The sequence below is a fragment of the Xiphophorus couchianus genome, chromosome 3, assembly GCF_001444195.1.
Source record: "Xiphophorus couchianus chromosome 3, X_couchianus-1.0, whole genome shotgun sequence".
In the NCBI taxonomy this organism is placed as follows: domain Eukaryota; kingdom Metazoa; phylum Chordata; class Actinopteri; order Cyprinodontiformes; family Poeciliidae; genus Xiphophorus; species Xiphophorus couchianus.
In genome coordinates, this window is record NC_040230.1 from 14,867,855 (window position 1) to 14,891,092 (window position 23,238).

The window sequence follows — 23,238 nt, forward strand, 5'->3', positions numbered from 1 at the left end:
ATTCAGTATTTTTTATTTTACTTTGCCATACATTAATGATTTATAAATTAAGAATAATAGTCTAACGTTATCTGTCGATATTTCACCACTCTGATGCTCCATCCATTTACACCTTTGATTGTCAGTGTCTTATCCTTTGAATCTGGGTTGTCAAACTCTCCTTCTCCACACTCAGCCTGAGCCTATTCCCTGCTTCCCAACTCTCATTTATTTCCATTGGAGAGCATCGATTGGCTTATTTAAGCCCTTCGCTTTGGACTAATATTTCACCTCTCATCACTTCACTCAACTCATCCATCCTTTTTCTCATCGTTCTTGACTCCCTCTCCCTTCATCATCAGTCCCGCTCTTCAAACAATTGACTGCAGAGACAGTATGAGTCCAACTTGATGGGTTGAGTCCCTGATTGGAACGGGCCCTTGGCACAGCATGGATCATCTAAACAGCACAAACATGCATTTATGAGTATTTGACAGCTTTTACTGAGCCAACCTCAGACGAGACTTTGTGAATGATTGGGTGTAGATTTAAAATGTCTTTTCACAGCAGTTGATAGGACTACATTTATCAGCTCTGGTCTTCAGGAAAAATTGTCCAAGTGCTTTCAAACTCGTTTGGATTTGCTTCTGCAACAAGCAAATGGAAAGAAAATCTTTCTAAATAAATTATCAAATTTAAAAAATGCATCCGTGGGAAGTTTATGATGGACTAACTTTTGTAATAGGATAACGATTCCAACATAGTAAACATCTTCGCCACACATGAATTAAAAACCACTGAACACACACATTTAATTATCTGCCAAAGTGGTTGCTACATAGCAAATATTAAACAACTCATCATAAACACTCCCACAATGTTCGAAGCAGAGGCTCATGGGAGTTTTAAATTGGTGGAAAGCCACTGTCTTGTCTTGAACAAGTGGAGATCGGTTTTCAGCCCTATTTAGTTATTTTTGATTATTTCCATCCCCATCTGTAGCATTTACCACTTTTGAAATGCTACATTTTCAACTTCCTGTAGCCGCTAGCCTCGCTAGATTTTTACCCAAATAGGAACAATATCCCTAACCCTATCCCCAGAAGTCCCTCATTAGTTTATAATTTGGATATTTCATTATGTTGGTACTTTACATATGGATTCCTTTCACTCCAAACCTGTTTTTATGCACTTTTATGTCAAATGGGTCTTGGTTCGTCTGATACATTCTTAGCAGTACACAACAGATTTCTCTCAAATTAAACTTGTTTCTAAAATACAAAAAATATAACAATCTGTTATCCATCTGTTAACAATCTGTTATCCACCATTAGTGGAAAGCAAATATCTCTATACATTCAGAGATGTAGGATTTTAAATGGCCATAAAGACACATGAATGTACAAGCTGATCAAATCTAAACTTATAAAATGATTATCTACTCAGGAATGTTGCTCAATCTGCACTGTGAGTGTAATGGTTGCCTGTGGCTCACATGGTGAAACCCAGGGGCTTCATGCGTGAACGTATCTCCACCTGCTGATCCTTTAGAGCATTGTCCTGAGATTTAGACTTGTTACGAGTGAGAAAAACCTTTAGCTCACACACTTTCCTTGAACTCCTGGAGAAACTTTGGGTGAGCCAAAGTTAGTTCTCAGGGTTTTCATGCTTAAGTGAACAATTCTTAGAGTGCTGCAAAAAAAAAAATACTTGCCCACTTACAGATTTCTTCTTTCATTCTAAATCAAACAATTTTTAATACCAGGCAAAAAATTACCTTAGTATATGGAAGAAGAATTTTTCCAGAGTATTCCACTCATCCAGCCAACCTGGATTTCTAACTGTTGGATGGTGAAACATCTTCAAGAAACAAAACATACAGTTACCTTCTACTTAAGCACTTAGGACTGTCATGCTTTAGGAATTTTGGCTCACTGCTTATGGAAAAATTGAAAGCGTCTTAGTTAAATTTAAACCCAGACTTTGACAAGGCCGTACTGAAAGCTTTTAGTTTTCTTTTGAAGTCAGTCAGATGTGGAGTTGCTGCTGTGCTTTGGATCACTGTCTGGCTGCATAAGTCAAGTATTCTTGAGGTTAAGCTCACAAACTATTTTCTGCTTCCTCAGTCCCTGGATAGCAAATAATGAAAACAAGATTTGAAAGCTGCTTTTTGCGTCTGCTCCGACATTGAAATCTGATTATTCAAAATGTCTGCCTTCAAACAAGTCTTCTAAACCAGTTCAACACCTTCATGCACTTTAGACATTTCAACAGTTTACATATCAAAATAAATGAAATAGATTGCCATTTTTATTATCTCAATTTCCCAAAGTCCATTGTTAAAAAGAAAGATATAATTCACTTGAATCTAAAAAAAAATCATGAAAATAAAATGTAAAAAGCCATTTTATTTTATTTTTAGAAAATATATACATTAAAAACACAAATACATACACACACACAGACATACTGTGTGTACAACAATCAAACTCCAAGCATCTATTGTTGCATACAGTGGGATCCAGAGGTCTGAGTCCAATACAAAGACCTATACCATCTGACATCAAAACTACTCAGATTTCTATTTCTTACGTACTCTTGAAATGATTTTTATTTTACATAAATAGCATTGCTACATTGTGTTTAATTCACAAGTTATAGTCCCTCAGTTACAGCTGAAATATAAGAACCAAATTAAATGTTGCAAAAAAAGGTGCTCTCTGTTCTAAAACAGCAACTTCAAGCTTAAGATAATTAAAAACAAGAGAAGAATCTAATAGATCTGTAGAGGCAGCAGACCAACACAAAACAGCCTGAAGTATCACTTAGTGCTTGCATAGCTCTTCCTTTCTGGAAAAAAAAGAAAACCTCCAAGGCATATCTGCATATCAATATTAGTTAAAGCAAATACTGAATAATCTGAGTAACAAATTAAACGAGGTCCTGACACCAGACTCAGGCTTCTGAAACCCACTGCATGTCTGTGTACTCATGTATTTGTGTACAGCTCATGTATATATTGCATCAGCAGTTTTATTTAAGAAAACAGCGCCCCTTACAGACAGCCACGTTTCCGACTTTGCAGTCCTCCTGAGTCGAGCTTCAAGATCTAACCGCTTCCCATGCAGAAGCTAAAAGCAACATTTGAGGCTTTCAAAAACATTACGAGAGAACAATAATTACAGATTTAGAAAAAAAAATTTAAAAAATAGAAAGACTCAAACAACATAAACCAGAGAAACAGTGATACTGTACTTATTTCAGACTGAGACATGGTAATTTCTCCATAAATGTTTGAAGGACAGATGAGACCAATCAAAGGTTTTTACCTAAACTGAGGAAATTAAAACTATAAAGACAAGATGTCAAAGGATGTGCAGGGAACTAACAATCTGGTAGAAATCAGATCAGCAAAAAAAAACAAAAAACAAAACAACAACACAGAAGCTTCAACCACAATCTTAAAGTGTCTGATTGATAAAACTTGATCCTATGTACAGTTAAAGTGTGGGGACTGTACTGTAAGTTTTAAACAAGGATTTCTCTCCTTTAAACCAAATTAAGTCAATGCATTGTTCAAATCAAATACAACTAAAATAATAAAACCCCAGCAACTCAGCCTTAAAGGGAGATTAATGTAAATATATATTTACAAAGAACAATCTTTGTTTCTGCCGGTCAGAGCCAATGCAATGTATTTAGGTTTATACAGTGACTGAAAACATGAAAATACAAAGACGACCCTGCTGTCAGTTTGCGGAGGCTTCTTAGGCCTTTAAAATGAAGAAAAACACTTAACTATAAAATTATCTTTAGAAGTCAAACATTTGACTTTAAAAATAGGGAATTATATTCTGCAAACCACCATTTTATATTCCCAACACAAAATTATACTGTACCTTTATCTCCATACTCACTGACTGTCACATGAATGATCAGTGTAGGAAAAGCAGTTTTAAAGTAAATCTTCAACTTAATTAACGTAGAGTGTGCAGCAGGGTGAGCTACCAGTCCTAAGTTGGCATCTGATCTCAAAGGAACCACATCTTCCAACTGGGAATGCACCGAGAAACTGACTTTTGGACTAAAACCAGTTGAGTCAGGCCTTCCTACTCACACTCTTCTGTGGGCACACCATTACTGAGTGGGAAAACACCAACCATCAGTAATGTATTTAAAATAATTTCAGAAAAAAAAAATAAAAAGATGCAAGGAGCTATTTGAAAGGAATCATTGAGATACTTTCAACACGTTCAAAGTTGCTCTGTTTTATTGTTTAGGTCTCTCAACCTTTCTCAACAGAACATACCACATTTGGAAACAGCTGGGTTTTGGAAACATTAAATATGTGGTAAGGATCAACATTTTCTTGGAAATCTATATGAAAAATATTATTTTTGTTAAGCCAGTCACACTTTGTCTTTTGTGGCAAAATCTACTTGGGAAAGATTCTACTGTATTTGTCTTGATTAATTTTGTTTTTGTCTTATGTTGCTATAAAACAGGGTTTTATGTCAGTAAAGCCCTGCTTTATAGTGACAGTTATCTCCCAGATTGGTGTGATGTCCCAAATATAAATAACTAACAACCCCTTAAAAGAGGTTTTTTTCTTACATCAGATGTTACCAGTCGTAAAAAATATCTGTATCAGTAGGTCAAAGCATTATAAAACCTACACATCGTAAATTGACAAATTCTCATTGCAGATGAGTTGAGAGGATCACTTTTTCCTTAAACCTTTCCCAAAAGCCGCTTCTAAGCCACATTATTGCCGAACTTTAGCCAGAGCAAATCACTAACTTTAATTTAACCATCCCTAGGTCTTCAGAGACAGGGTCATTTGGACCAAACAGGTTTTTTACTCTGTGCACCTTATGACTCTGCGCCGGATTGCACTTACCCAGAGTGAACTTTTCCGAGGTTTTCTTTGTTTGGTTTCGGGAACTGATGGTCTAACGGGACAACCCTCTGCCACCATCACATTTGCCGCGCTCCTCCTGAGCAACGCGCCAAGATTGCGGGAGGGTTAATGCAAGACCATTATGCTGCTTTCTTTGTTTCTTTGTTTTGCCTTAACTGCAACAATGCAGAGTGACAGTAGGCCAGATTTACTTTGTTTCTTTTGGTGCAAATGGTAATAATAAAACAATTTATTAAGCAGAAATAATTTTGGTCCAGAATGTTTTGCAGTTTCCACTTAAAGCAACAAAAAGCATATTTTACAAACCAGCTCCAACAATACAAAAAGAAAACATAATATGGTCTGCACTCCAACAACAGAACAATTAACATTACAGGTCTGGAACATAATGCAAAGAACTGCGCACAAACCGCTGAAGTTGAGCCGTGCAGCACCGACAAAGATGAAAACTGACTGCAGAAAGTTCTTCTTGCATGTAGTGTTTACAGTGGTCTGTACAGCCCCTGGACCTCTACCCAGTTCTGTCCTATCAACTGTGACCTCATTCATACTTCAGGCTTTGCCCTTGACTCGTCCCGTCCCTTCCCATCAATCTCACTGCAGCCTTCAACCATGTTCCGTCAGAAGACACAGTTCTGGCCACTGGCTTTGTGCTGTTTGATTGTACTTTTACTTTATTATGTCTCCATTCCCCGCCCCCTCCCCATAATCTACCCTTTCTTTCCATTTCCCCACAGATGAATAAGATTTTTGAAGTTAAGCCCCCTGCATGGATCTACGCCTCCGCCTGCTTGTACTCCACTAGCCCTCCGTTTTTACTGTTCCCAACTCCCAGAGGGATGCTCACACCATTGTTTCTGTTTCCCTCTGACTCCTCAAAGCTCTTCTCCTCCAGCGGCTTGCCAATCCAGGCTCCGTAGCCGTGGATGCAGAGAGCTTCAAAGAACTGCTGCTTGGCAAGTTGGAAGGGCAAGGCCGACGTCTTGGCCTGAGCATAGGAGGGCAGAGAGAGGAGGTCTGTGCGGCCACATCTCTGGCACAGAGAGCGAAACAGGCAGAACAGGTTGGACTTGGACACGCGGGACATGGCCTGTTTGTTCCTGAAGGGAGAAACATTTGAGGATTCTTTAGCTTTGTACTGATGAAAAAAAAATAAGAGAGACATGGTGGTTGTGGAAAAACACCATTTTTTTTTTAACTAAAACTACACATAATGGTTTTTTTTAAAATGACTAAAGCAAAGAAAGTCATACAGGCATATGATGTAAATACCAAAATAAATAAAAATGTTGCACTGTGTAACTGATTTAAAGCAGTTATTATTTTGAATGTATGAATCCAGGGTAGCTTCTAACAAACTATTGCTTTCTGATAAGCATGTAAACAAGAAATAATGATTTTGGATAAATGTAAAAAACTAAATATTGGTTTGCTTAAGCAACATTATGAATGAGAAATAAATTAAAATGCATTCTAACATGAGATACTAATCCCAGTAATGCCACACAATGGTGGTGGTATCATGATTTTTCTCATTTTTACTGTAAGTGGGCAATGTTACACAAATATCCATAAAAATCTTAATAATACCAGTGACTTTTACACGTAAATAAAGAGAACATGTTTGGGACATTAGTATAAGAACGAACACATAGCTATTTCTACCATAGCAGCAATTTAAAGTACAGAGGGGATGGGCAATGATTATATTATTTCATAGGTTATTGTGGTAAGACAATAATCTATGTTAACGTCTTATTAGTCATCCCACACTATTTATTACAATCTTGAAATGAGGTTTGCAAAATCCTAAAACAGAATGGGAATGTAGGAACCCAACTACACTCCTGAATGTAACTGGCCCAGAGAATGATTCTGCTTTCATGATGCTCTGATTGTAAGCAGTGATAGATTTAGCTTTTATCTAAAGAAAAAAGAACAAGGGAGGCTACGGGACAGTGAAGCACCAGGTGTGTACAGCAATCGGGAGAGGTAACCATGTGACACGTACCCATCTAGCTTCCCTTTAGTCCCATCCAGCACCTCTACGTTGTGCTGATCTGGAAAGCTCCAGTTCACGCTGGACTCCTTGGTCTTGCCTGTGTGCCTGGTGGAGTCGTACACACTCACTCTGCCCACCTTTAATTCAACAGTGAGATAAAAAAGGTCTGTATGTAAACATTTAAAGCAAGTTAGGAATTTCTAAAACTAATTCTTAGCCTATTTTGTAGGGATCCACTTCTTTCACTTCCAATAATAATATCTGAGGTTTGGTATCTGCTGATACCAGTCCAATACAGAAAAGCAGTGCAGAGTTAACTTAAAGTGCTTCCTTTTTTTTTTAAACACAGACATACATGCATTGAACTACAAATGTATTTGATAACTCTAAATCAGCACAGTGTACTAAAATACAACAATAGCTTGACAAGCTTGGTCAGACGTGAAGAAACAACACAACTTTAATTTATTAATCCATTCTACCATCACAAACATAAACATGCTAAGCACCAGTTCAGTCTCATATTTGACATTCTAAATACACAGCGTGTTTTTCCTGACCTTTTTGAGAGGCAAGTTAAAATCTGTTTTCATTTCATTCATAAATCCCATCTAGCTGCACTTTCTTTGGATTATCAAATTTGTTTACAATATGTTTATGTTTACTTTGAGTTTACGACAGAAAAAAATTTTCATAAAGCACTTAGTCTTCTTTCTGGAAAGAAGACTAAGTGTATAAAAAGATTTTAATTTAATTTCTAAAAATTTAATTATATTTATTTTCGTCACACTGAAGAGGGCATTCAACAGATAATTCAGACTTTAAAGGACAAAACCTTCTTCACATCTTCTGTGGGATGCGAACAAATAAAAAATATTTTGTATAACTACTAACAGTAAACATTGATGAACAGCGTTCATTCAAAAATGTAAAAAAAAATGTTTTAATGCATCTTTCCCTCAACTATTGAATAAATACACTAAAATTAAAAATATATATTTTTTTTTCTCTCTAGGATTACACTACAGCAATAAAATATTCATTTATTTTGCTTTAAAAAATCCAGGTGTGCCAATAAATGTGGAGTGATAGTTAATTGTTAATAGTGGTGCCCATTAGACCTTAATTGATATGTATGACAGGCTTAGCAAACAGAAGGATACAAGCGATGAGTTTAACTGCCAGTTACTGGATTTTGGACTTTTTTCCTGGCAGCACAACAGGAACCCTTCTGCTTTTTGTTAATTGATGGATGAGTCCCATTTACATACGACGAACAATGAAAAACAGCTGTGAAGGCACAAATAGGAGTGCTGGCAGCTTAATGAATCAATTTAGTGAGAATGACCTCCATGTTTCTGATTTATGTCCGTGTCCTGACTTTGAGAACAACTTGGATACTCACTTCAGGGTGGTTCAGGGTGAAGGGAGGAGGGAGATTCTGGGAGAAGGCTTCGCCATCCCTGGCCAGCCGGCAGCAGACCGCACGTGTCAGGTGACCATGGCTGTACAGATAGCCTGTCATGATCGAAGACATAAATCTGTCAGAGTGGGAGTAATCTGATTTACTGTTAAATCTTATAAATAGTTGTCCGAGATGGTGACAATCGCCGTCCAGCAGCATGATTTACCCAGGGTGATGGACTTTAAGTAGATAGGGTGCAAGAAATGAGAGAGTAGTGCCCCCTGCAGGCCCAGCACGTTCCAGCGCAGAATCTTATCACTGCAGCTCATGGTCCGCAGCCTTTCACCATGCTGGATGCCGTCCCAGGTGGGGACAATGGCACTCGACTCCACTGGGATGGTCCCCTCACCTGCAAACAACAAGAGAGAAGCTGTATCTCCTCCAAACAAACCAGAAGCAGGACTTTGATATGAAAAAAATGTCTTACAGTAGATATGAAAGGGCTATAGCTGCATGTTTTTGTGATGTAAAAGTTGAGACCTGGATACATTTTTCCACCTTTAATTTGACAAATGACCTGTACAACTGAAGTTAAACAAAAACTGTAATCTTCTCGGGGTAAAACAAAAAGTAAAAACCTCAGCTAACGTGACAGCATAAATTTAAACAGTACCTGTGTTCAGAATAATCCAAAATAAACTTCAGCTGCTCTAGAGGGTTTTTCTGACATTTACTTTGTTGCACCTCTGAGAAAATGCTGTGATCTGGAAAGAGCCTCTTAAGCATCAAAGGGATTTTAATGTCAAAAAGCGTCAGTCAGGAGAAAGGAATAACAGAATTTCCAAAGCATAATATATAACACTGAACAAACTTAATGCAGTCATGAAGAAGAAAACATGGGTAACAATTAAATTGCCAGGAGTTGGACATCCAACCAAAACTGATGAAAAACTGCATTTCTGTGAAAAACATGCAACTGTAACCACATGTAACTGTAACCATATAACCACAACAATATGGAAGAGCTCTTTGAAACTAAAACAGCCAAGCAAAACTAAATTCTGCAAAGACATATGGGAAATGTAGTATGGTCTGATGAAACAAAGATAAAACATTTCGAATATGATTCCAAATAAAGCATGTTTGGCACAAAAACAACACTTCATCTGCAAAACAGCACACAACCACCAGTGAATCATGGTAGGGAAAGAATCGTGCTTCATGGCTGATTTTCTGCAGCCAGAGCTGGAACCTGTAGTAAAGGTGAAACGAATAATGAAAAGTTTTTAAAAAACAACTGAAGGTCCAAACCTTCAGTATTGGAAGCTGAAAATGGACTTCATCCTTCAGCAGAAAATCTAATTTAAAAAATGGCTACATCAGAATAACATTGAATATTTGGAACAGAACACCAAGGTGAGGTCTTATTGTGAGTGAAACCTGTAGAGTGATGAATATTTCAAAGCAGAGACGTACCACACCAATAGAGGTCTACCCAAACAGGGAGTATTCAGGAATTATTTCTATTGGACTCATTTGTAACACCACAAAAACCTGGTAAGTTAACTAGACCAGACTTTTTCTGTCTACTGTAGCTTTCCACATAGGCTGTTTCATTTTACATTTTTGTCTCACCATTCTCCACTTTAGTACGAAGCTTGCCCTGCTTTGCATTCTCAAAAAGCGGCTTGTGGCCCTCGGTTTCATCTCCTGCCTCACTGCATGACTTATCGAACAGAGCTCCGTCCCCACAAGGTGCCGTGCTGTGGAAGAAAGGACAGAAAAAACATAAATCAAAGTAAGAGGCATTCAGAATGAAACACAAATGTGCCAGACTAAAAGGCGTTGGAAGATTTCCCAACCTGATGTAGAGGTGAAAGGTAATGTCAGGTTTGATCTTGAGTTTGTTCTCCTCTGCGGGCTCAAAAATGCTGTCGTCTGCTCCATCATAGTGCTTGAGCAGCTCGCTGTACAGAAACCTGAGAAGAAAGGAGATGGCGGGTTACATCTCAAAATAAAGTCACACAGGCTGGTTCTGGGAGAGGAGAGCGTATTTTTAGAAATGAGGAAGAAACATCAATGAAGAAGCGTGGTATCAATTTCTACCGAATAAATCCTCTCCTGGAGATGATTTCAGCATGGCAGTCATTTACTGTCTCCCCTTTGAGGCTCAGCTCCTCCCCTTTGACACAACGATTTCCTGATAAAAAAAAAACACATTCAGTGTTAACCAACACGACAACCAAACGCCTCTCAGTTCTTCTGTGACCCAGTTCTGTTTTATTTGTTACACTACATTCTTCTAAGCAAAGAAGAAACAGACAAAACAGGTAAAAATGCAGGGACAACACTTTGTTTACATCCAACCCAATGATTGTTATGGGTCAGGGATTTACCAGTTCCAAGGCTGACAACAGTCCCCAGTCCCTCCCCTCTTCTCATGACGATGGTGGCCAGAATCTTCCGTCCCAGAAGGCTGTGCTGGATGCGGGTGGTCAGGGCGTTGAAACGCTGGTGGCTCAACATGGCTATCTGGTCGTGCAAAGTGCTGCCACTTACTGGTAGCTGGAAAGAAAGAAAGAAACTCAACTATTTAAACTATAGGTTTTTCTACATACGATTCATTTCTTGTGCACTGAAGACACACATAGCCCATTAACCTACTTCAGACAAATTATTTTCAGGCTATTTGCACATCTTTGCTTCTCCTGTGCAGAAATCTGTGAATATAATTCATTCACTTATAGTGCAGACAAAGAGAATGCGATCAGGTAGGCTTAAAGAAAGTAGATGCAGCCTTTACTTGAATGGGCCAGATCAGAAAATCTATTTACAGTATGTCAACAGGCATTACATCACTTTTGGTAACCTGTTGGAGGTAAAGGTCTGCTGTTTGGTCATTTCTAGTGGTTCTACTTGAAGATGTAACCGCATTCATATGGTAAGGTTGTGCAATTAACAGTGATTTATTTTTTGCAGATTATGTGATTTTTGAATGTAACTAAGCAGCACACTATTCATCATTAATGAAGGAAAACAAAATTGATCCTAGCCAGACTTAAAGAGTCACAGTTGTGTTGAGCTACCCATTCTCCAGTGATGACTAATCCTTGGCATCCTTCTGATGTTAACTGGGTTATCGGTATGTGCAGTAGCCGAATAAATAACTGCAGAACCAGATTAGTGATAAGCATTCTGAGTCATCAAAACTATTAGCCTCAACTTGCACGTTCAACACTAATTATACTATAACATGTTTGTTTCTGAAACAACACTGGTGAAAGTCACTGATAGTATTCTCAGGGCCTCAGAGACAATGGACGTGTCTGCACTTGTCCTGTTGGATCATCACAGCACCACTTTTTATAAAATCAGTCAAAGCATTCAGCTGCAAAGGCTCAAACATGTAGCGGGGATTATGGGTGGGAATGTATTGCCTGGGAGATTCCAGTGTGTTTATAATAACAAGCTTCAGCTTGTGGAGTAGCACAGGATCCAGTGTTTGGGTCAATTCTCTTTAAAGATGTAAAATTATCAAGTGTGTATAAAGTTTAATTACTAGTGATTAAACTCATCCACATTTATCCATTAAGTGTACTTTTATATCAGATGATAACACTGCACATTCTCATTCTTATAACAGCTTCCAAGTTGAACAATCATAAACTATCCATTAAAAAACAAATGTCCCATGTTGACTCAATATCAACTCCTGTGAAGCTGGAGAATATTTTTTACTTTTGGGTTAAATAATTCATGTGTCTTAATCATAGGTACCTCAGTTGGGATAAGCTCTCCAGTGCGTGCTGCCCTCTCAGCTTCTCCAATCAAAACCCGCAGAGCCGCGTCTGCTGCTTCCTGCTTTCCCTGTTTCTTGTTGGAGGCACAAACTGGAGGGAACCACCGGCCGCCCAGCTTCGCCTGATAGGTAAACCTGAGCAGGGAGTTGAGGCAATAAGGAGAACCTTTCAAAGTCCTATAAAGAAATACGTACAGCTAAACCTAGATCTAGGAAACAAAAAACCTACATTCTCTGATTGAATGTTTTTTAAAGCTTTTAATAACTGAAAACAAAAAAGTTTGCTCTTACTTAGGATCATGTGGGGGTCCAGACTGGCTCACCAGGCGGATCTCAGCAGCAAAGCCCCGAGCTCTGGCATATTCCAAAAGACCTGACACAGCGTTGTTGTTCAGGTGATTGATGAGGTCTCCGACACCTGCCTCATGGGCAGCTTGCAACTCACTCGCAGTTAGAGGAGGCAAAGAAGGACAGGTTGCTCTGAAAGCACCTCCATCTCCTTCAAAGGACGGGCCGAGGGGCAACTGAGGCTGGAAGAAACCAGAGAGAAATGAGGGGCGAGGCAGAGGAGATGTGAAACAGTCAGCAAGGGGAACAGATTTCACCACATCCTTAATAAATACAGTTTTTTTTACAGTGTTTGGCACTGTAATAAAGCAACTATGCCTTATAAAGCAACTGTACCACTCAGAGGTTTTCATTTTACCATCTAGAAATTTCAGTGTATTTGACTGTGATTTTATGCAATAGACTCAGAAGAAGTAGTGCATAATTGTGAAGTGGAAGGAAATGACGCATGATTTTGAAGATCTGAGAAGTGTGGTGTGCATTTACATTAAGTATATATGGTGTAGAAGCCACTACCTCTGCCTCCAGCCATTTTTAGAGGCAGAGATGGTGGCAAACAGGAATCTCTATGCAAAATCCTGTTTGCATAGAGACATAGTCATATTTCTCTATGAGATATTCACATCTAGAGAATTAAGTTTTGTATCATTATTCCTTTAAAATACCGTATGGAAAGTGTCCTATGACAGATTCTCAGCTTGTCAAAGCAGCTCTGGTTAAATGTTTAGGGATGTTGTCCTGCACAAAGGTGAACCTCAAAACCAGTTTATGGCAACATCTAACTGGTTTTCTCCCAGGATTTTTCTGGATTCAGTTCTATCTGACCTTCCATCAGCTGTGACTACCTCCCACCATCATGTTTCACCTCGTCGATGGAGTGTTCAAAGGGGACGACAAAATTTACTTTTCCACGACACCATATTTTTTTTTACATTTGGCGTGAGGCGAAATGTAAACATGAATTTCCAATTGATTTCCTCTTACCACTTCTAGATTTGCATGAAGCACAACCAATAAATTGTCACATTTTTCCACCAGAGTGGATGCTCTCTATAACTCTTCTTGGTGCTTCTACAAAAATGCGCATTTAGGTTTGCAGTTGTTCAATTTCCTTTTTAACTTTTCTACAACTTTATGAGAATAATAATATGAGCTCTTTAACGTCCTGCATTTGTTACCTTGCTGACTTGGAGTTTTCCGTCAGCCATTAACTCTTTAACCGCCTCCTCTGCTGCCAGCTGACGTGCTGCCTTCTTGCTTGGAGCCGAGGCCTCGGCAAACGTCATGTCTCCAACTTTCACTCTGAACATGAACCTGGAAATAGGACAGAAAGGGTTAAAATGGGGCAATCAAGAACATACAAAACTCCTGTTTGCATCAAAGACTTAAACAAATGAGTTAGACTCACAGTACCTGCATAGCTTATGATACCTTAATTTTGTTATTTTTGTTTGGGTTTTTTTAGGAAGAAAAGGCAGCAAGCAAAGAGAGGATGAAATGTGGCATTCCATCTCAGCTTAAAGGGATGGATTAAACAGAAAAGACAAGATAGATAAAGATGGTATTGTCTTCATCAAATGACTAACGTGTTAAGAACAGGTTTAACAGATGGCTGCTTTTATGAGGCTGAAATGTGTGACTGCAAAAGAAGTTAACCTCCGGACTCGGCAGGAAGATCTGCTTCAAATAGAAATGAAGGAACCAGAACCTTGGGTCATGTGGTGGGCCTGCCTGCCCAGTGTTGATGAATTCGATTGAGTTTCCACTGCGCTGGCTGTACTCCATCAGGACAGACACTGGATTCTTCCCACCAGGCAGAGACCGGGACAGCGGCTGTCGAGATCCTTCCCCTGGTACTTCGACGCTGTTCGACCCGAAGGTTCCTGATATATTTTCAACTGAACCCTGGTGAAGAGACAGGGAAAAAGAACTTCAGACACAACATTTTAAGGACAGTTTTGAAAATATTTAGTATCCAGAACTCATAACAGATTTATATACAAGAAATTATTTTATCAAAGCAAAAAATTCTCACGCTTGTCTCTGGAAGTATATCCAACATTTGGTCAACAACGGCGGCATTTCCCTCCTCCAGCGGACCTGGTCCTCCCTGAATCTCTCCGATAAGTATGCGCAGCGCGGCGGCTGCAGCATCCTTCTTAGCGACCTTCTTACTGGAAGCTTCTGCAATGGGAAACAGCTTCCCATTCAACATCACCTGCATGCGAAATCTAACCAGAGCAGAAAAAAGAAAAATCACAAACACGTTAGACACCCAAGCTATCGACATGCAGAGTTACAACACATACAGCATTTAAATGCTTTTCCAGACTGGAATGTTAATAATTTTTCAAGATGTTTTCTCAAAATTTGGAGATCAAAATGATCACCTTAATCTGCTTACATAGCAGTTTTATTTATAGTTTCCATAGCTCCAAAACCAACAAGTTGCTGATTTTGGCTTCTGGCTTTTTAAACATGGTATTGCATCATTTCACAGTTCTGTTTGTTTGCGGAGTAACTTAGACTAGCTTTGTTTCAAAATCGTAACTCTTTTATCTAAGAAAATGGACTGGGATATCATGATAGAGGCTAGTTTAAAAGTGCACAATTTTTCTGACTGAAAAGTATGAACATTTTTCTTTATTTTTCATTCCACACTATGCAAAAACGCTAAATATATGATTAACTGAAGACACCGGCTCTTATGATGAATAACAATTAAGTTATTTTCATTCTTGGCTGCACTTCGTGGAGGCAGGCTTTCCCTCCAAAGATTTTAAGAGGTACTTCAAAGCTATAAACAAACGTAGGTGCAAACACAAAACTAAAATGATGGATCTCACATTGCTACTGGTGATAACGAGCATCAATCCAGACTTTATTTTTCCAACTCTAACTCAGGCATATCCAAGTAATTAACAAATTATTCTTGCAGAAGGCAACGTGATGACTTAAAAGGTCAATTGACTAACCTTGGGTCATGAGAGGGTCCTGACTGGTCAAGGAGCTGGAACTCGCAGTTTTGGCCCAGATACTGGGCATACTCCATTAGGCCACTGACAGGGTTCTTCAGCCTCACTTCCTGTAATTTGGCCCACAGATTTTGAGGAGGTGGTGCAGCCACCGACACAGCGACGGTTCCCACAGCACCGCCCTGCTGTTCTGCCATTTTCTTTGCATCGGTTTCTCGCCGGATTGCGTTGAGGTACTCTGGGATTTCATCAGAGGCCCACAGTTGCTCACCAGGAGCTTTGTCCTCACTCAACAATAAAGGTAGCTATTGAAATGAAGAACAGAGGGTTAGGTTTTAGTTCATAAATTTAGTAAAAATTAACTAAAATCTACTACTATGCAAAATTAAACAGCTATGATATAACTTGAAACTTGTTTTAGGAGGGAGAGGCAATGTTTTGCTTTGGCCTCTGACTAATTTTCCACAGGATCAACTTATAAACATTTGTTCCAAATGAAAACTCCAAAACAGATCTTAACCTTTCAACAGAACCTCACTATAGAAACTCTGGAATAATCCTTGAAAGTAGAAATATAACAATATTAAAAAGGATGAATCTTGTCGTACCTCAGTACTTTGACTTTGCTCTGTCAGCAAATCCTCCAACAGTGGCAAAGGCTCAAGTCCTGGTACAGGAGGTAAGGTCGATAGGAAATCGGCGCTTGCAGCATCCTCCTCTTTACAGATTTCCATTCCCATATGACTCCCAAAAATGGAGGCACTCTTTGCAATTTTTAAGCTCCTTTCCATCCTCTCTTTGCGGTGCGCAGAAAGCATCCATTTTGGAGGAGTAACGTCACTATCCCTATTGACTTCACCTTGCTTTGCCAAAGCATAAAGGGTGGGGTTGATCTGCTTGGCATTTTTAAGACCCAGATTTTTGGCTATGACAAGAGCAGTTGCCTCTCCTACATCTAGAAGAAATTGTAAAACCCGCTCTTTGCAGTTTGCCATGATGGGACAATTGGCCTCCTGATGGGTGGAGCTGGTTGTGTTTGGACAATCTTTTTCGTTCCGACTTTCTGCTGCTGACTCGGCTTTTTCAGAGTCAGAAGATTCTGAAGATGAGCTGTAAGAAGAATTCGATTCTGTATCAGAGTTCTCTTCTTTGACCTGCCCCTTGTTTTCCTTTTCTGGGTCGACCTCTGTTTCAGCTGTTTGTGGAGGTTCTGGACCAAAACACAGATGGGAAGATGGACTTTTGCTGTCAGAGACGTAATCTCCTTCCGCCCTGTACAAACTCCACAGAGGAGGTAGGACTTCTTGCTTATAAGCTCTTTGTGACCGCTCCAAAGAGTAGAGAGCCTTGTTTACTGTCTTTTTGGGTAAATGAATTTTTTTAGCTAATACTCTAGCAGAGATCCTCTCACCTGACTTCAAAGCAGCCAAAGCTCTGTGCACCTGCTCCTGTATGTCTGGCGTAAAGGTGAGGTTAACTCTTTCGAACCTCGACTCTGTTGAGCTGCTGGGGAAAGGGTATCTGTCAAACCTCTCTCTACCTCGACTAGACTGATCTTGTGGAAGAGACAGATTCTGAAAACGGTCACAGAGAGACTCTGTCTGGGGCCAAAATTGTCTGTTGGATGACTGATTATAGCTGGTTTTGCCTTGAAACTGGTTTTGACTTTGTAATCGAGGGCCCAGGGCCCCTCCAGTTGCTCTTGGACCTGAAGAGTATGGAAAAATCTGGTTAGGGCTGTAGCCCCCTCGACCTCTAGGACTGTTGCCTGTGTTTGAATATCTAATATAGCCTGATGGTGACTGGTATGTAGGTGACCTGCTGAATGGTGCGCCCCTGCCTCGTTGGCTGGATCTAAACTGTGGCGCCTCGGTGCTCTGTCCTCTTAGAAATTCTGCTTGTTTACAAAGGAAGGAATTTGGAGCTGGGCTGCCACCCTGACCTTGGTTATGTCTGTAGTCAGAAGCAGCAGCCAATCTAGTCTGGCTTGGTATAGGGGGAGCCGATGGGAGCAGAGGAGGTGGTGGCTGAAGGGCCCCTCCAGGATAGTTGTAGTAATTTTGGTTTTGGATCAGATCTGGGTTTTCTCCATGAAAAAATTGGGCCTGAACTGGTCTGTGGTAGTTCTCCTTGGCCTGTGGGTGGGGAGGTGGGCGTCTGTTGAAATGTTCTTTGTAAGGCCCTCCTCTACCTCTGCTCATAGCGCAGGGGTTGAGCTAAAAAGGGGCGCCGGAGCAGCTCTCAGTTCAGCTTAAGGATCACGCCAAGCACTTGGATTCCAACAGAAACACAGAAGATGGAGCCTTGGCTCAGGATGGACACACTCTGAAAGTGAAAAACAAAGTCAGAAGAGACAAATTAACTAGACAAATTAAAAGAAACAGTCACATCAGTGAGCAACTCTTCAGCCTGCTTAAGTGTCCTTGGACAAGTCGGACAACCTATACTCCAAGGACACCACTGTTGTCCTGAAATGCAGCACACAACAGAGTGGATAATCTGAGAAGGTTTAAACATAGACAGTTGAAAAGTATATGCAGAGATTAATCTGTGCTGCATTTATTTTCATATTGTAACACAGTAAGTCAGCAAAGAGACTGCAGAGGGACATGTCATCATTCTGTGTCACGTTGAAAGGTAATCCCGAGGTAAAGGCGAATGGTTTAATAATTCAAAACTGCTTGTAGTAGCTCTTTATTATTTCTAGCATTATAAACTAATGCTGTGGCTTGAAATCTCCCTAATGGAGAGTAAAAGAAACATAACAGATAATCCAGCAACTTTTCATTTTGAAACAAACACCGGGGATTATGATCTGAATTTCAAATTACGCGGTTCGGATTTTTATAAATATTGATTCTGCGTCCAGTGTCATACCCGACAACACTCAATGATGTCTGCATCAGCCAGCAACAACAAGAGGACACCCAATACTGAGTCAGGTTTCATCGCCTGTGGTGTGGTCAGCACTGAGCCGAGCAGGCCCATAATAATGGAGCACAATGCAGTGTTGGTTCATCAGAGTAACAAGCAGCGACAGGGGGGATGGCAGCCTGGGAGCCAAACATGGGCTGGAGCTGACTCACTTTGATCCTGATGCAAGGCAACATGTGACAGCCAAAAATACAACTATGTAGTTTTCAGACAGAACATGTCTCTATGCTTACAGCCAGGCCAAATTTGTGAACAAAGAGTGATGAATCAACATCTGCATACTCTACACAGTATGGTTGTAGAAGCACATCAGTCTACGACCAAGGCCTCCCGCTACTAGCACATGTGATTATGAATCTCACCTTCAGATGATCAGAGGAAGAAGGTTAAAAAGACAGTTTGGTCACGTTTAGGCTTGCTGATTTAGAAGTCTTCCAATGCTCAAGTTATTTAAAAATTTTTGACAAAAACAGAAAAAATACAATACTAAGGTTACAGATAGTAAAAATAAGCGCAGCGCTAGGTAGCTTAAATGAAGAGTGAAACACGCTGGATCATCTCAGTTAGATCAGTAAAGTCCGCAACCTTCCAAAGCCCGCTTATAAATACTGCATGGATGACGGTAATGTTGCACCATGCGCTGCTGAGCTGCTATACACACAACACGAGGAGAAATTGGAAAAAGAAAGGAATAGGGGGCAACGTGGGAGAAAGTTAAGTTTCGTTTTTTCTTCTTGGTAAAAGTTAGGTTTCCATTGTGGTCATGTGACCACGCCGGTTTTTCCCCTGCGGATATAAACACTGCTCACTCTCAGAGCGACACAGAGGACGATCACCGGCTGAGCTCAGGGTCTCACAATAAAATTAAACAATAAGGGAAAAAAGATCGACTCTGATCATGAGGAAGCGTATTCTAAATAACATATTTCACATTCCTACTGGCATGCCTAGGCGTTTTGCCCAACCTTTGCTCTTTTGATTTCCCGAAAGGACGAGTGGTAAACAGCAGAAGATACGAACTTAAATTCAAAAAACGCACATCGGAACACGCTCCTTTTATTTTGAAAATCCAGGTTTCGGTCCGGTCTGGAGAGGCCATTAACACAGAAAGCTCCGGGTCCATTTCTAACTGCATATTCAATTTTATTACACGTTTTATATAATTACAATAAAAATTAGTATCATCTGCTTATTTATCCATGTAGATTGATTTTGTCATGAGTGGTAGAAACAGCGAGCCATAATAAACCCTGACGTATAAATAGATTTTACACTTTAAAAAAATTAATACATCACATTTCTGTTTATTTCGGTTCTGATTCATGTTTGGATCAATCTATCGTCCTAAGACAGAGCAGCTGCCCTGATCAAACTTGTCCTTCCCATTTGTGAACAAATAATTTCCTGTCTATGTATTCAAACCATCGCATGTCAGATTAGCTTTTGTTGTAGATAAGTATTTATTTGTGTAAGTTAGTAGTCAAATACCTGCATGTAACATTGAATTCATGTTAAATTCAAAAACTCTCCCTCTCTTTCCCGGTTCAATGGCATGAACCATGACTGATTGTGACTCCTGAGCAAACCAACCAAAAACTCTGAGCAACAAATTGATGATGGACACTATTAACTGAAGGTAGTTAACAGATTTATTTGCAGTAGATCATGAGTAAAAAAATAAATAAAAAAAAATAATCAGAAAATCATTTTAAATCCTCTGCTATTAAACCCCCTGTATGAATAGACATTTGGTCTGCAGATATTGTACCACCAAACTATGAAATGATCAAAATAGCAAAGAGGTTAAATGATTAGCACACGTCATGAAAACACCCTGAATGAAAGTGAGATATCCAGGTCAGGTTGCCACTTCCGCATCTGTCCAAAGCTGAGACAGATGATGTTGTCTAAGATATTAGAGGAAGCAAAAATGCAATCCAGATTGCTTTATTTATAAATAAAAAATCTGGTGATGTAATCAAAGAGATTTCAGCTTGTAGCCTACTAAAGCTCACAAACCAAAGTGAGTTTTGACTGCAAATAAACTGCTTTCTTATTACTTCAAGAGGTACTGGAGTCTTCACCTAAACCTCAATTTAGGTGAAGACTCAATTGCAGTCCTCAGGGACCGCTGCCCTTCATTTTTAAGATGCGTCTCTGCTCCAGAGCAACTTTTTCAAATGGTTGCATAACCTCGTCTGCATGCCATCAAAAGCTGCACAAGTTTGTTAATCAAGTACTTATTCAAGGCAGAAGGGAAACACATAAAACGCAGGGCAGCGAAGCCTAAAAAAAAGGGTTTGTTAACTTGCCACATTCTCAGCAAAGCTCTGAGGTTAATCTTTTTGTGGTTTCTAATCAATTAAACAAAAGGTTTACCATATCATATCACAAACAGTATTTAATAAAATGTAACACAAGTGTGAAATTATTTTGTCCAAGTTTGACCCGTTCATGTAATACAAGTTTCAAAGTGGATCCCATAAAGTTTTCTTATGCCAAATGACAAATGCACCGATTTTTATTGGATTAGGACAAATCTTACACACTGTAGACATCATAGATTAGCGACGTGGTTGCGCCAAAGACAATCATTACACTTAAATGCCTTTAAAGCAGGTGCTAGGCTATTTCACTTTTGGGCATTTATGATTGTTATTATCAAGAAACATAATTCATTGGGATATTTCACAGCAACTTAACTGCAATGAATTGAAATGTAATGTTTTTGAACGAAACTGCTAGTTTTAGAATAAGTAAACATAAGAAGAGACGAAATGTGGGGTAATTGACCTGGGACCAATGCAGCTTGGTGTAAATAAACACAAATAACTTTTTCCACATGGAACCTGTAAAATATCTGGATAAACTAACTTAAAATCAACGTATGCCGATTTATTAGTTGCTGACAATTTTATTCAAATGCACTGCGGGAATATTCTTATTGGGCAGGGGCGATTCAAATCTAACTTTATTTGTAGTTTGCATGACTTTAAAACTGAATCAAATTTAAATCTGAAATCCAAACGACATCTCTTAAAAAAACCTAACAAATACACATTATTTTCATTATTTTCACTAATTTTCCCTTCGATGTTTTCGTGTTGTACTAGACGCTTTTAAGCACTAAGTGGGCATAAAGTTTTCAGTTTAATACTTGAAGGTCACACGCATCTACGTTTAAAACTACTAAGACACAATAAACTGTCTGAATAAGAAAGATGAATAGGTTTTAAATTATGGCAAAAGCTCGCAGCTGCTAAATGAACATCGGTCCTTCTCCAAGCTAACGTTAGCCATCATGCTAGCTCCGAATTCTGCACCATTTCCGTCCCCCGCCTGCTGCCTGTTCTCTCTTAAATGTTTGGAAACCCCCCCAAAGAGCGAACTACTTCTCAACAAGTCATTTGCAAACATAAACCATCTTTAAACAATTACCTGGGCTCCACTCACTCCTCTCACTGCGGCTTGTTGTTTCAGTGAACTCCGTGACAAAAACAATCAAACAAGCGATGCGCGGAGATGCTCTGGTTTGCAACGGGAGCGAACAGTAACACTGTCGCATGAGAGTGACGTAACTGTACGGAGCAAGGTTCCAATAATTTTCTACTGCGTCCTCAGTAGGCATCTCAGCCCCTCGCGATGCTCCAAGCAATATTAGAAGAATGTGTAGAAATAATAATAACAACAACAATAATAATAATAATATTACTATTAATATTAATATGTGCCTTAAGTTTGATTATTTGAGCTGTCTTAGAATTTAATTGAAACGTGCAGGAAGCACACATTCTGTAAAAAAAAAAAAATTATACAACTTGAGCCACTAAGACGCTTTGAGAGTAGCTTTTGAGAAGACTAAAAGTGAGACTACCACAAATAAAATTCTTGGGAATTACATATTAATTGATAACATCAACCATATTGCTTAATATTTCCACACACATATAAAACGTGAATCCTTTTGTTTGTTATGATCCAACATCCAACGTGAAAAGCCACAGACACAACAGGGGCATATTTTGTATGCAGCAAAAGAAATCTGTTGTCCAAGTAAGAAGACTCCTTTTGATGGTTTATTAATCCACCGAGGCAACCCAGAATAACAATACATTCTCACTGTTTTCCTGTACTGCTACTGCTCTGGGTTGAATTTTAGCGCAGCCTGGTGTATGCCAGTCCTTCACCCGCTTACGTACTTTTAAAATATTGAATTATATATTTTTATGATAGATACATATAAAATCAGTATAGAAAGTGTATTCATACTTTTGAAAACCATCTTTTTCTCATATTAAAATCAATGTGAAATTTATACTGATTTCTGCATTCCAATAAAATAATTGACCAGTTCAAGAGACATGTTCTATCCTGCATGCATGACAATCTTCTTCTTCTTCTATAAGAAGTGACAAAAAAGACAGAAAATTGTGTTTATAAAACTGATATCATTACTGCCCAATACAACATGAATATTACAATTACATATAGTACTATCAGTTACTTATAAATCCTTACATCAACATACATCTGCCTCATTTCCTGATGGACCCCAACCTTCTCCAAAATCTTGGGAAATGAAGGGCTTTGTGATTTAGGTGGACGGCAATCTTAACTTTTGCTTAAAAGCTCCTTTAATGGATTATGCATTGCAATTAAAAATTGTAGGTGCGTCATGAAATTTAAAGTGCTATTCTAGATCTGTCATTGAATTTAAAAAGAAGGTCAAAGATTCAGTGGAAAAGATGAACAAACATCAGATCAAACGTTTCACAGACTGCACTTACTGCCTTATCCAGTTGGGGTCAGTGTTGTGTTCTGAATGCAGTGATGTCAGTTTACTCTTTTTCAAAATGATTTTAATTACCACTCACT

The 23,238-nt window shown here is 39.1% G+C and overlaps 1 protein-coding gene across 2 annotated transcripts; it reads right to left on the bottom strand.

Moving 5' to 3' along the window:
- Nucleotides 1-2,367: 2,367 nt before the first annotated feature.
- adar (adenosine deaminase RNA specific) lies at nt 2,368-21,923 on the bottom strand. Of its 2 annotated transcripts, none has more exons than XM_028012541.1 (16): nt 21,802-21,923; nt 16,038-17,754; nt 15,430-15,734; nt 14,490-14,685; nt 14,163-14,359; nt 13,633-13,768; nt 12,398-12,636; nt 12,085-12,241; nt 10,704-10,872; nt 10,414-10,507; nt 10,170-10,286; nt 9,943-10,070; nt 8,534-8,716; nt 8,308-8,420; nt 6,912-7,039; nt 2,368-6,000 (listed from the first exon to the last, which is right to left on the bottom strand). In XM_028012541.1, exons 2-16 carry the CDS (start codon nt 17,628-17,630, stop codon nt 5,676-5,678), a joined length of 4,080 nt encoding a protein of 1,359 aa, XP_027868342.1. In that variant the 5' UTR covers nt 17,631-17,754; nt 21,802-21,923; the 3' UTR covers nt 2,368-5,675. The 2 variants fall into 2 exon arrangements, with proteins under 2 accessions (XP_027868342.1, XP_027868343.1); XM_028012542.1 differs by lacking the exon at nt 21,802-21,923 and adding an exon at nt 18,726-19,096.
- Nucleotides 21,924-23,238: the final 1,315 nt, after the last annotated feature.